At 41.3% G+C, this 15,351-nt stretch overlaps 2 protein-coding genes across 2 annotated transcripts; both read right to left on the minus strand.

The window, feature by feature from the left end:
* Window positions 1-6,374: 6,374 nt before the first annotated feature.
* On the minus strand, window positions 6,375-9,406 carry LOC114935443 (uncharacterized). The gene is made up of 2 exons (XM_085481365.1): window positions 9,193-9,406; window positions 6,375-9,100 (listed from the first exon to the last, which is right to left on the minus strand). Exons 1-2 carry the CDS (start codon window positions 9,404-9,406, stop codon window positions 6,375-6,377), a joined length of 2,940 nt encoding a protein of 979 aa, XP_085337491.1.
* LOC146723675 (uncharacterized) lies at window positions 9,403-11,487 on the minus strand. The gene is made up of 4 exons (XM_085481366.1): window positions 11,382-11,487; window positions 10,768-11,042; window positions 10,485-10,519; window positions 9,403-10,441 (listed from the first exon to the last, which is right to left on the minus strand). Exons 1-4 carry the CDS (start codon window positions 11,485-11,487, stop codon window positions 9,403-9,405), a joined length of 1,455 nt encoding a protein of 484 aa, XP_085337492.1.
* Window positions 11,488-15,351: the final 3,864 nt, after the last annotated feature.

A 15,351-nucleotide genomic window follows, 5' to 3' on the forward strand; every position in this document is an offset into this window, starting at 1 on the left:
ATATTCTACATTTTTACGTTTAAATATTTAATTGTGTGGAGAAAGGATATGTGAAGAAATATATTCTCTCTTAAAATACAATATCATAAATGTTATCCTAGACAATATCGATAACATATATAAAACAATTTAAAAACGAATAATAATTTTGATGATATTAAAATTATAAATTCTTAATGTTAAAATTATAGATATTAAAAAATTATAGGTTCTTTTATTTACCTTACATAAATAGTACCAAAGTTTATTAGCGCTGTCAAATTTATCCGGGTTAACATTGTCCAAATATATCGCTAATAGGTACCAGAGAATGATATGCAAGCACCACGCAAACAGGATCATACCAATAGAGATAATAATCTTCTTGGCATGAATAATATCATAGATATGTCGTAGAATAATTAATTTGAAGAGCCATCGTGGTCAGAAATAGGAGATGGGACTGATGTAATTGCGCGATTTCATTTTTTGCCAAATATTTTTCAAATCTTTAGTTTTATAATTGTCTAATAAAAAAATTATAATATATATTTTATTATTATAAATTATTATATTCATATTATTTATCACTTGTATAAAATGTCTCCCAAAATTATCTGATATTACTTTGTTCTTTAAAAATCCAATAATTCTAAGATGCTCTATATAATACGATTAATCTATACTCTATACTTACGAGATATTAATTTTGGTTAAATAGCAAAGATAATATTTTATTTATCTTTTTATAGCTTTAAACTTTAAAATACAAAAAATACTATATTAAATTTTTAATTTATTAAAATAATCATAATTTATAAATGTATTTATATAAAGAATACAAATGGTATATGTGTATGTGTAATTTTTTTATTTTAAATTATTATCTAAATTATTATTTCTTAAATTATTATTAATTATCTTATTTAATTATTTTATTTGAATTATTGCAATGCATGCATACATAAAAATATAAATATAAAATTATTATTGCAATGCATAAAAATTCAATATTTAAGTCTTTAATAGACAACAAAAAAAATAATATTTTCTACAAGAATCTTTCGATCAAAATACCTGCGCTTCCATTAAATTCGCGTATACATTCACCACGTTGTACATACAACGCTGCAGCCGCTGGACATTTCTTATATATTTTTAAATATCTGTCCTCTGTATTATACATTAACCCCACTTACGATGTGTCACGAAATATCATTAAAGACTGTCACCGAACTTTCAGCGATTACGTTCACATCTTTTTCTAACGACACCATCGATCGCCAATCAGACGTTTTTAAAAACATTTCTAATAATTTTTGTAAAGAACTATTTTTGTTAACATATATGTAACATATGTAACTAAAGGTCTTTAACGAGCAAAAAAATTTTTTTTTTGTTATAAAATATGTTTCTTTTGGGGAGTATAGGGGTTTATGAAATTAAATCTCAAATATGAGATATTTCATGTTTAAATTCTTGATAGTAAACCAAGAATATAATATGTGACTTGTGCACATTTTCGTTTATCTCCAACGTAAAATTAATTTTCGTTGGAGATGTACGCAAGAAACATCCGCGAATGGCTCTTAGGCCTTACTTATTTGTATTTAATAAAATATATTTTTTATTCATAATACTAATAAGAATACAAAGTTCGGAATGTTCCGATGCTTACTTGCATCTCTTTAGTCGTTAACAATTAAAATATTACATGAAATACGCAACGTTTAATGCAGTTGTTATTTTTCTAGCGGAGTGGTCTTCGAGATTCAACGATATATGGTGAACCTTTAGATATAATTTAAAGAATGTAATTTTTTGACTTTAAACCTTAAAAGTTGAGAACTCACCATGAGGTTGTAGTTTATGTAAATTTCGGGTAAAGTTCATGTCGCTTTGTCACAATTAGTTAGCAATATATAGAGTCAAAGTTGGTTTAAAATTATAAATGTTGTTATGTTTACAGACTGTTTTGTGTGTGTTGTTCTTATATGATCGAACTAATGATAGCTAGTCGTAGATATTCAATTCTTATATACATCTCATCGTGAAGAGACAAAGAGACAAATAAACTTTTGGGATGATTTTATTTTTTTCAAAAGTTTATTGAGGAAAAATAGGCCTCGTCAAGAAGATCACTATCCTTCATTATGTTTAATCCATTGTTTTGTTTCTTAATGTGTATGGATTCGGCAATTAATCTTTTGTAGTAGTTTATTTCACGGTCTAATACTTCTATGTGGTCCTAAAAGGGAATTCGTTCTTTGATGCGTTCAGACGTGTTTCATTTGAAAAAAATTTTGTTCCTTTGTGTTCCGTACTGTGAGCACGACTTGACAGATATACTTGAACAATTAATGATGTATGGGACTATTCTGAGGAAGCCCAAACAGCCACATCAGAAAAAAGAAAAAGAATCTATGTGGTCCTAATTTATGGTGTGATTGTATTCTGTGATGTACTGTGAGACGACCGTTTGTTTAGATGTATATTTCTTAATATTAGTTTTTGCTTCATATTAGTTTTATGTTCATGTATTCTTGTTTTTTACTTGTCTCTTTATTTGCCCCTCATAAAATGCATCGCAATCCTGACAGTTTATTTTATACACGACGTTATTGCTGTTGGATAGCGGTGTGAGATCTTTATGGACCTTTATGAATCTGTTATGTCTGTTTAGACTTGTCTGTTTTAGATTTGTAACCCATCCTGTATTCAAAGTTTTTTTTAAAAGCGATGGTAACTTATTCACTTAGGTTTTTAATATACGGAATTACAATGAATTTTTTGTTTTCTCCTTCCCTATCTGTCTTATTGTTCACCTCCATTGTATGTAGATTTAGTCGCGAAAAGTTTTTGATTCTATTATTTATGTTTATAAATAAATTCTAACGGGTAACTATTATTAAGTAAAGTGTTTATAATTACAATAATATTTTTTTCGTGAAAACGCGGGTGCGATAACAATAGGGCTTTGTCAATTAAATTATAAATTGTACCAATTTTGTGGCAGATGGGATTGGTTAGAACGAAATGATAAATATCTGCCTGATTGAATCTTTTTTGAAATTAATCTATAATAAGTTTATTATTTTCTATTATAATTCTTAAATCAAGAAAACTAATGTTCTGGTTTTCTTCTCATTCACACGTAAACTGGATTCTTGCATGGAATGAGTTAAAAATCTTAATAATTTGGTGAATAGTATCTTTTGGAGCCATTAAAAGAATGCCATCTACATATCTGAGAAATAAAGAGAGATTTATATCTTTCTTGTTTAAAACTTTGTTTTCAAAATCTTAAAGTACAATGTCCGCTATTATGGGGGATAATGGTAATCCCATGGGAGTACCAAAAATTTGTTTGTATATCACATTGTTGAAACAAAAATATGAAGATGTAAGAATGAACTCTATCATATCTAAAAATTCTTTTTTTGGTATTTTGGTATTATCTTTTATGTATGACCATCTATTGCTAATAACTTCGAAATGCTAAATCGACAGGAACATTAGTAAACAACGAGACCACATCAAGGGACACCAAATTGTAAGAAGGATCTATTTTTAATTTTGAAAGAATCCTGTACAGTTCGAAATTTTGAACGTGGCTGCTCGTGGTAAACTTTTTGTGAGGATGTTTTGGATGTAATTAGCTATATGGAATATAAAGAACTGAAGACACAATAATTTTAATTTTTGTTAATTTTTGACGAAAGATATACTTAGCCCTTTTTTTAAATATCTGTGATGTCTTTTTTACGGATATACATATACTCCTCATATATACGGGGTATCATTTTAATTATGCTCCTCAATTATTATTGTAGAAAGTAGTCGGATGAAAAAAGGTAACCTTCAGTTTATGATAGATTTACCTTGTTCAAGATTATTTCAAGATTAATTTTTTTCAAATGGAATAACCTATTTTTAATATTGAAAATCGATAGAGGAGGAAATTTCACATTTTAGAACTATTTGGGAATATGTGAGATTAGATTGATCCCTAAAGGTCATCTTGTTTTCTTGTGTGTAAATTAGTTTGATGAACGAAACTGACAGTTCTGGCTAATCAAGATTGGTAAATGAGAGCCAGTCAAATGTCCTTTAGAAGTCAATCTGATCCCACATATTATCTTATGTTTTTAATGTAAAATTTCCATATCAATTTTCGATGTCAAAAATAGATCATTCTATTTGAAAAATTGATAACCTTGAAATTAAAGGAGAATGTCCAAAAAGTGCGATTTTTTTGACCTCGAGCGGAAAGTAAAATTTGAATTGTTTTAGGTCTCATACATCTAGAATAATGTAAAAACCATAGTGGTTTTTCCTAGAAATGCAGGGAACATTTAAATATCATATGTTTAGAGAAAATCACATAAATCGATATCTCACAATAAATCAAAATTGCTTGATGTTTCAGTCGAATATTTTGGTGAATATTTTGGTAACATCAACTTTCCAAGATCATTTAAACCAATTTTAATGTCGGTCAATAATATATATATATAGAGTGTCTAATGTCCGACCCGGGCTCTTTATATTGGAAACGACTTGAGATACGAAAAAATGTTTCAAACAAAAGTTATAGGATTTCGAGGGGAACATAAGATCGTGCCATTGATTTGACCTTGAATAGTCATGTGAAGGTCACATAAAGGTCACCTTCAACTTTTTAAATGAAACTACCTGTTCGCGAACGCGCTGCGTAAGAAAGGGTTGCGCGGCACAAAGGATGAGTCACTTTTTTTATCAAAAGACTTTAATTCTCTAACACACTTAATAACAAATACATTTTAACAAACTTCATACAAATGTTAATTATTTTACATTGAAATCGTAATCAAAATCAAAATGCGGAATAAGCGGCGGTCGTCAACGAATTTTAGCGGTTTATCAAGTAAGCGGTTTGCGTTATGCGGTTCACGGCGGAAAAGCGATAAGGCTGCTAAGCCGGGTGTGAGCTCTTCTTTTATAATTTTAGGATGGAGCCCACCTTCGCGTGAAGCGCCAATAGTTTTGCGGATTTCAAACGTTGCGCGAGGTGACCTGAGCGCATTACGCGTAATTGGCCGCTGTCAAAATTAACGGGACGACGGCTGGCAGAAAGCATGCGCGAGCGGGCGATCGCGATAATTATTGGTGAAAAGAGGCGCCCGTGATAAGCCGCGCATGCTCACTGAAAAATAATTATTCGGCGGAACGGTTGTGGTACCGTTAATTGTTGATGTTTTGAGCGGTTTTTTTCCGAAACAGATTGATTTATGTCGCTGTTTTCTCCTCGAAAAACATACAAAAACGATTTGCTGAAAATATCGATTGGTCTAGAATCTTCTAAAATATTCTGTTCGAATATAATATTCTATTATGCGGATAATATTTTCTGATGCGTTTTGAACACTACCTATTTTTTATTACATATTCTTGTATGTTATTTCAAAAGTTTTACAAAACCCTATACTAAAATATGTTTTTATAGAGTTCTTGTTGAGTTATTGTTTAATAGTATGAGAACTGGTGCGCCGGTTGTAAGCCGGCGCGTTCTCTGCCCAACGTTTGATTGCGAACGAGGTGATGTTCCAGCCGTGAGGCCGTTCCTCTTAATGCAGGATGTAACGCAGGGTAGATGAGTCCGTGTGTGATATCCACACGCGGAATAACTACTATGTTCCGTTCCTTATAACACAAGATTTATTATTGCGGCGTCCGAGTGTGCCGTTCGTCGAAGTACAGAAATCTGTTGACGATATACGCTCAGTGTTGTGTGTTTTTGCGGAGAAATAAGTAAAGGGAAGTGTACCGGAGGAGCGTTCGCTCCTCTATTTATATTTTGGGGCTATCCCCACGTATTTTCAGCCGAGAATCGCGTAAGACCATGTTCTCGAGCAATACTTATATTTCACGATTGGCTATTCTCTGATCGTCGCTGTAAGCACGAAACATCCCGCCCCCCTTGAAGGTCATGTCTTCAAATTAAGCTCCGTAACCAGTCGATTTATGAAATTTACGTTGTAATGAAGATTTCGTTATGGAGCCCTGTTTAACAATCAATAATGGGAACGTGTCAAGCGGCGTGATATGAATTCAACAACGAATGGAAGCAATCGCGCCCAGTGCGTCGCAGAATGAAGTAAAGATACGCAACAAGCACATGCAACGAAAGAAATGCTTGAGTAAAGATTAAACGAAACACATTCTACAATAAAAAAGAAACGGAACGCAACGCTAAACGATTCAAAATAATAAAATAAATATAGCGCGCATTTTACAATAATAAAAAAAAGAAACGGAATGCAACGCTAAACAATATAAATAAAATAAATAAAAAGGCGCGCATCGTGCCACATGCATAACAAGTACAGCGTAGAAGGAACGCGCGTACAAATAATTTAATCGATCGTGGGTTTGTCCGTGTCATTTATTGGCAATATTGCCAGTTTTGTCAGGGGCCTTGTGACTTGTCCTCGTGCCGTCTTTAACGTGACCGTTCGGACAACACCATCAGCGCCCGGATGCACTCGTTCAACTCGGCCCAATAACCACTGCAATGGTCCTAGTCCTGGCTGCTGAATTAATACAAGCTGACCAATTTTTAATTGCTGCCCCTGGTTAGCTTTCCACTTCCTCCGCTCGATGAGAGTGTGCAAATATTCCGTACTCCAGCGTCTCCAAAAATGCTGGCGCATCTGTTCCACGCGCTGCCAGCGTAACAGTCGTCCCGGATTCTCCGCTGTCAAATCTGTAACTGGGAAGCTATTAAGCGCTGCACCAATCAAAAAATGACCCGGAGTTATGCAGTTGAGATCGTTTGGATCCTCGCTTAGCGCTGTTAATGGTCGCGAATTTAGTACGGCTTCTATCTCACACAGGACCGTCTGCATTTCTTCAAAAGTGAGGTTCGCGTTTCCGACCACGCGATTCAAATGTATTTTCGCGGATTTCACCGCTGCTTCCCATAGCCCCCCGAAATGTGGGGCATGGGGCGGTATAAATTTCCAAACAAACTCGTTCCGCCGCGCGAACTGACGCACTTTTTCCTGCCCTTCAGGGCTATTGACTATTTCATATATTTCCCTAATTTGCTTATTGGCTCCGACGAATGTCGTGCCATTGTCGGAGTACACGCACGCCGGCCTGCCTCTTCGCGACATGAATCTTTTAAACGCCCCCAAGAAGGCGTCCGCCGTGAGATCGCTTACGATCTCCAAATGCACAGCCTTGATCGCAAAGCACACGAGAACAGCGATGTAAGCCTTCAGCATCCCGGCGTTGCGCCGCTTAGATTCCTTTATAAGTATCGGGCCGGCATAGTCTACGCCCGTATGCGTGAATGGCCTTGACACGTTTACCCGTGGTCCAGGCAAATCCGCCATCACCGCCTGAGATGCTGCCGGCCCACACCTGAAGCACGTTACGCATTCGCGCAACACCCTGCGAACCGCTGAACGTGCCGCCAAGGGCCAATAGCGCTGACGCACCGCGCATATCGTGGCCTGCAGTCCCGCGTGCAAGCTCCTAACGTGCTCTCCTTGAACAATTAATGTTGTAAGAACGTAACTTTTCGGCAGCAGCATGGGGTGCACCGTATCCGGCGGCAACGCCGCCCTGCTTATCCTACCTCCAACGCAAATGACGCCACACTCGTCCATAAATGGTGACAATGATAATATACGACTCCCGCTGCCGATGCTCTGGCCCTCGCTCAAACGGCAATACTCTCCTGGGAACGACCCGCGCTGCACACAACGTACCACGACCTGCATGGCCGCGATCATCTCCTGATGAGAGATCGATGACCCAATGTCCTCAGCCCGTCGCGCACGACCGAATCTCAAACAATATGACACTATGCATAGTATTTTCTCCAGGCTCGAAAATTTTTCTAATAACCCCGAGACTATCGGTCGATCTCCGACCGCCACGACAGCGATCACTCTTTTCTGCTCGGGCAGCTCTCCTGATATCTCGACGTTCTTAATCGGCCAATGTCCCTCGTTAAGTCGAAGGTACGCCGGTCCTTCCCACCACAGACCAGATACGGCCAGAGTCGCCAAGTCCGCGCCACGCGATAATATATCGGCCGGGTTGTCCGCGGACGGCACGTGTCGCCAATCCGCGCCCTCGGTCAAACGCTGTATTTCCCCAACTCGGTTCGCGACGAACGCGCTCCATTTGCGAGACGAAAAACGAATCCATTGTAAGGTAATGGTGGAGTCCGACCACAGAACCACCCCCGCGGCGGGAAGCCCGACCGATTCTCGAACCTTTTCTATTAATTTTGCCAACAGCAGTGCCGCGCTCAACTCTAAGCGCGGTAATGATATTGCCCTCATGGGCGCGACTCGCGATTTCGAGACCAGTAACCGTACTCGGCATTCCTCGGAATTGTGTGTTCTTACGTACACGCACGCACCATAAGCACGCTCGCTCGCGTCGCAAAAGCCGTGCAGCTGCACGCCCCCGGCATCGATCACGCGGCCCACGAAACGCGGCACGCGCAACTCACTAAGATTTGTTAATTGTTGTTTTACTCCCAGCCAACGCGTATGGATGTCCTGCGGCAGCGACTCATCCCATCTAACCTGCGTCTGCCATGTGTCTTGCAGAATTAACTTTGCTACTACCGTCAATGGCCCCAGTAGCCCCAACGGATCAAAAAGGCTCGCGATCTCCGATAAAATAGTTTGCTTGGTTACGCAATTGGCAGGCGAGCCGCTCTTATAGTCGAATTTGAAGCTATCAATAATGGGATCCCACGTAATTCCCAGGATCTTAGAGCTCGAGTCCCCGCCCAGAGACACGCTCGCATCCGTCGCGTCCTCCACGTCCTGCAACAATTCTCGGCAGTTGGATGCCCACCTGTCGAGCTCGAATTTTCCGCGCTTCAGTAGCGCAACCGTCTCCCCGCGGACGCGCCTCACCTCCGGCAGGGTGTTAGCGCCGGTGAGCAGGTCGTCGACGTAGAAATCCCGGAGCACGCACCTTGACCCGATCGCGTACTCGTCCGCATACTTTTGTGCCAGGTGCTGAAGGCACCTGGTGGCCAGGAATGACGCCGGACTCGTACCGTACGTGACCGTCAGCAGCTCGTATTCGCCGATCGGCGCTTCCGAGTCTTCTCACCACACTATTCTATGCAGATGTGTCTGCGATTCGTGCAGCAGTATCTGACGATACATTTTAATTATGTCCGCCACGAAGACATACACGAATATCGAAAACGCATTAATATTGCGATCAATTCCTGCTGAATAATCGGACGTATTCGCAAAGCCTCGTTGAACGAAACTTCCGTGCTGGTTTTGCACGAGGCATCGAAAACCACGCGTAACTTCGCGCATGGACCGGTCCCCTTTATTACCCCGTGATGCGGCAGATAGATAGGCTTACCCCCGATCGAACCCGCAGGTGCGACTCTCATGTGCCCCGACGATTGATATTCGCGTAAGAGCGCTTTAAACCCGGGTTGCGGTTAAGCCGCTTCTCGAGTGCAAGAAAACGCTTTATCGCTGTTTTGCGCGATTTGCCGAGCCGTTGAAATGTGTCCTCTTTTAGCGGCAATTTCACTACATATCGGCCTTCATCGTTCGTCGACACGTTCATCATGAAGTGACTTTCGCACGCCTGCTCGTCGCGGGTATAACTGTTAGAACCCGCCAGTTCCTCGATTTGCCAAAATTGATTAACTCGTTCGTGGAGCTGCGAATTACTAATCGTCGCGTGTAACGCACGCAATTTGGCGCTCGATCGCGAGGTGCCACCACCCGTACGCCCGGCCAAAATCCAGCCCAAACGTGTCTTTTGCAAAAGAGGATGCTCGAATGTCGCACGAATTTGGCCCACGCACGCCAGCTGCCAAAACAGATCGATTCCGATTAATAAATCGATGTCGGAAGACACGTTGAATTTCGGGTCCGCTAGATCGATGCCGGTCGGCAGCCTGAAGGCCTGACGCTTCAGCGTGCTCGCCGGAACTCTATCTGCGATTTGATCGGTGACAACGCAGTCCAGCTCGGCCTCGAACGAACTCAGTCGCGACCGGAGTTTGACTCGCGCCATCCGATTCAAAACGGATGTCGAGCCGAATATGCCCGACATTGACATTTCCATAGACCATGTCTCTAATTTTAATTTCGCTACGAATTTAGTCGAAATAAAGTTCGCCTGTGCTTCTGCATCCAACAAGGCACGGCATGCCACTCGTGAGTCGCCTGCGCCGTAAACGTACACAACCGCTGTCGACAGCAAGGGCTCCGCACCGTCCCCCCCGACCGCGCCGTGTGCGACCACGGCGGTAGGGTCGCTCGCGATCGGAGTCGAATTGTCCGTCGTTGAGCCGACGGTCCGCGAATTCTCGATTCCCCTTCCCTGATTCGAGAGATGTAGCAACGTGTTGTGCTTCAGCTTGCATGTCCTGCAGCCGCTCGACGAGCACTCGGCCGCCACGTGATCACGGCTACGCAAGCAATTCAAACAAAGTTTTCAGCCGCGCATCTCACCTATGCGCCGGTTTACCGGAAGTGCTAAGAAGCCTCTACAAAAGTAGATCAAATGCGCACTCCCACAATAAGTGCACTTTTCCCCCTCGACCGTCGCATGCAGCGCGTGCCGCCCCGAAGTCGATCGCGCCCGCGAACGAATGTTGGAGTGCTCGGAAGCGCCTAATCCCCCCCCAGCCGACTTCTCTAAAATCTGACTACGATGGGCGAGAAAATCAATCAATTCCTTGAAGGCGGGCAACTCCGAGCCCCCCAGGGAAGCATGCCACTCCCTGGATGTTACGTGGTCTAATTTGGACGTAATTATGTCCATTAGCAACGCGTCCCATTTGTCGGCGTTGCAGTCCAATGCAGTCAACGCGCGTACGTGTGCCGCTGCACCGTCCGCCAGCTGCCGAATGCCACTCGCGCTTTCTTTTGTAATCGCCGCTAATTCGAATATTGCCTTTATATGTGTCTGCACGTTTACACGCTTGTTGTTGTAACGGTCTTTTAGAATATTCCACGCAAGGTCGTAGTTATTATTCGAGATCTCTAATGTTTTGATGATGTCGAGAGCTGAACCCGTCAACGACGCTCGCAAATATTGAAATCTTTGTATATCGGATAATGTTTTGTTGTTATGTATGACCGACATAAACGTGTCATGGAATGGGAACTATTCCTCGTACTTTCCCGAAAACGATGGTAAATTTAATTTCGGTAAGCGGACGTGTGTTGCAGCTTCACTCTCGGATCGCGTTGATCCTGGCGTGGAGGCCCGCGGACTATTTTGAAATAATCGCTGTCATTTTGTAATAATCGCCGCATTCTCGCGCACAACGAATATATGTTGTCTTTGAACGCGACTCTGTCATCTATCTCGGCCTCGTCTGTTGCCTCTAATTGCGACTGCACCTTGCAGTAGTTTTCCCATATTGGGTCTAAGCGCGCGCGCCCTCACTTCCAATTGCGCTCGTGCCTCGTCATCTACCGCGATCACGCTGTTCACAAATGTTTCCATCCGCGTGCACGAGCCCTTTATTATTCCGCGCCTTCTTTACAGCGCCGCTACCCTCCGATGCCGTTACGTTTGACGTCGCCGCACCCGCGCCACTTGTACCAGGGCTACGGTCGATCGGCATTTTTTCGGATCACAAATAATTTACAGTGACTAACGCTAATCGAGTATTTACAAATAAATAAATAAATAAAATAATTGCGCAGCGCAAAAAAAATGATTGGTGCAGGCTCAATTACAGCTTACCCAGCTACGCTTCCTCTTCTCTGCCCGGCGCTACGCCGCCACTCGAGGTGCCGCTCCGACGAATATCGTCTCTCCCTGCGTGCAGCTCGGCAGCCCCGGTCACCGTCCTCCACGTCCACCGTGTCACACTGACTGCCGCCCTGGTACGTGGCCGACACCCTCGCCGTTTATCCGTACTCCGACTCGAGTCGGTTTCGCCTCCTCCGAGACGGCCCCGCCGCCTCCGGAAAATATCCGGCTCGAAGGATCAAATTGTTTAATAGTATGAGAATTGGTGCGCCGGTTGTAAGCCGGCGCGTTCTCTGCTCAACGTTTGATTGCTAACGAGATGATGTTCCAGCCGTGAGGTCGTTCCTCTTAATGCAGAATGTAACGCTGGATAGATGGGTCCGTGTGTGATATCCACACGCGGAATAACTACTATGTTCCGTTTCTTGTAACACAGGTTATTATTGGCGGCGTCCGGAGTGTGCCGCTCGTCGAAGTACAGAAGTCTGTTGACGATATACGCGCAGTGGATTGTGTGTTATTGCGGAGAAGTAAGTAAAGGAAGTGTACCGGAGGAGCGTTCGCTCCTCTATTTATATTTTGGGGGCTATCCCCACGTATTTCAGCCGTGAATCGCGTAAGACCATGTTCTCGAGCAATACTTATATTTCACGATTGGCTATTCTCTGATCGTCGCTGTAACCACGAAACAGTTATAAAGGTTTGAAGTTAACAGTTTTTTGACATGAAATATAAAATATCTTATAAAATATTCAGTTTTCGGTAATCATAAACCTTATTACATTTTTTTGCACGGAATCATGAGACTAATCAAACTGATAATGGTTTAAAAAAATGTAATATTCAACATGCAGCTGCATACTTTTTTTATAAGTAATTAATGTTTTTTTTACAACCAACTGATTGGTCTCATTATTCCATGCAAAACAGTATTATGGTACGAGTACAAAACCCGAATATTTTACAAGATATTTACATTTTATGTCAAAAAATTGTTAACTTTAAACCTTTATAACTTAACAAGAACTTCATAAAAACATATTTTAATATAGAGTTTTGTGAATGCTTTTGAAATAACATATAAGAATATGTATGAAAATAGGTTAGTCCCATTAAAGAAATTGAAGGTGACTTTTACGTGACCTTTAAATGACTATTCAAGGTCAAATCAATGGTACGATCTATGTCCCCTCAAAATTTTACAACTCACCAAGTCCGGACGTTAGGAACACTCTGTATATATATTAGTTCATTTATGATAAACTTACACATTAAAAAAAAAAAAATTTGTTTTAAATAATTTAGAAACTTGGTATTAACCAAAATATGTTACCAAAATATTTGGGTGAAACATCAAGAAATCTCGATTTGTTGAGATATGGATTTACGTGATTTTCTCTAAACATATGATGATATTTAAATGTTTTCTGCATTTCCAGGAAAAAAGTATAAGTTTTTTATATATTCTATAGTACACTATAGTTTTTACAATATTCTAGATGTTGGGACCATAAAAACAACTCGAATTTTACTTTCCCCGCTCGAGGTTATTTTGAACAATGCCATTTATGATAAAATTCAAAGTTGCCATCGGATATCTTCTTGAAAACTAATAACTTTTGTCTTAAACATTTTTTTCATCCCATTACTTTTTACGATGATAATCGAGGTGCGCAATTAAAATGAGACACCTTATATACTTTGTGTGATGTTTTAACATAAATTACCATGTATGTTTTCTGCTTTCCAATAAACAAAATGATGCATGGAATCAATGTTTCAATAACATGGATATATGCTGGAGTGTTTCTTAAGTAAGTACAAAAAATTGAAAGCATATTATCTGTTATAAATCCCCCAAAGATATCTATATAACTATGAAAGGTAACTAATATTAATAAATGAGTACTCGTATTAACCTCGCAATTACACGACACGACCGCTTTACAAAAAAAAAACGATAAGATGGAGGTATACGAATCAGAATTCACGACGACAGATATTACCGCGTTAAAAAACGCATACGATGCGAGTAGAATCGCTAAATCAGAATTACGTACGAACAAGATATGACCGCGTTAAAAACGCATACCATGCTAGCTATACGCGGTAACAGAAATTGGTTCAACGGCAAGCAAAACAGAAAGGACTTTTGAATCTGCGTCGCTTGCACCTATATTCTCTACTCGGGGACCTGTTGCCGGCACCCCTTCCGATCGGAAAAACTCCAAAACAACTATATAAAAAGAAGTAAGCCGCGACAAAAACCGCTGAGTCCTCAGACACCACAATCGCTCTAACCACGATCTCGCTAACCGCGCGCTCGGCACTTAGCATCGACTCGCAGTTTGTGTCGCGATACGCGGAGTGACAGAAAGTCAGTGCCGCACCCCGGGAAAGCTTAGATTATTAGTGAAATAAATAAAAGGCCAAGATATTGAAGTTGAATAAAGATTTTAATAAGAAAAGTGCAGTGCATTTTCTTCCGTACAAAACACCCGACAAGGGTCCTGACAACCCGGATTCCCATCGCAATTATTGGCGCGACCCCCCCTGTTGTCTCGCCCGAGGCACACAACCAATTTGGTGGCATCGGTGGGATCGCGCCGAAGGACCGCCAGAACTACTCGGAGGAAGACTGAAAAATACAGCAGTATTAAAATCAGCACGTCGGAACATAATAATCGAACGGAAGCGCCCAAAAAAACAAAGCCGACGGTATAAGCAGCGTGCCGTACGTACAAGAAGACACACACAACACCTGACAACGCATCCGCCGTCGGGAATAGGCCCATACACCTAAGGACGCGACCTACGACAACACGGAACAAACGCATCTCACCGTAACAACGACCCGCGGATCACCTTACCAAAACCACCGGACCGCCACCGTATCAACACTGCCGAGAATGACTGCAGCGTCAGCGAGCGAGCGTAGTTAATGGTAGCCGTATTAAATGTAAGTCCGAATCAAACGTTTTAATATCTTGTGCACATGAATGTCGGAGGAAGCGAAACAGCCCGCACAAGCAGATAGCGAATAAATCGATGGTTCCCTAGCGACTCAGCCGAACGATCAACAAAACGAACGATAACTTAGAAAACCTCGGAAAAGTGCGAATAAAATTGAGAAGCACTTATTCAGGAGAGAGCGAACTCCGAATCATTACTCACGGTAAATCCGAACGGCGAATTTCCGTTAACATTTTTTGAACGACAGTTTATTTGAAAAAGGGGAAACCGACACCGTTAAAAAAAATATTAGAAAAGAAAGTAAACGAACTCCGTAATACGAACGCCTAGCAACGTGTCACAACGCGGGGAATCCTTGCCTTACATCATACAATAGTAGTATTTCGATCCGAGCGAGTATCAGGACATGCCTGCGAACACCGCCTAACGGTGGCATGGATGTTTCCGAGGGTGCCATCGACCGCGAGATTGACCATCTACACGGTATACAAGAGCTCGCGACAATACTCGACTTGGTGGAAGCCGACGTACATGTACCACCCCCTAATAGCGAAAAGGAACAACTAACCCCCCGATACCAGACGATACATAGATAGACTCGTTTGACGAAATCGAGTGCGCGAAACTCCTAATTATAGG

This window comes from Nylanderia fulva, unplaced genomic scaffold, assembly GCF_048542155.1.
Source record: "Nylanderia fulva isolate GAGA-0341 unplaced genomic scaffold, ASM4854215v1 Scaffold177, whole genome shotgun sequence".
Taxonomy (NCBI): domain Eukaryota; kingdom Metazoa; phylum Arthropoda; class Insecta; order Hymenoptera; family Formicidae; genus Nylanderia; species Nylanderia fulva.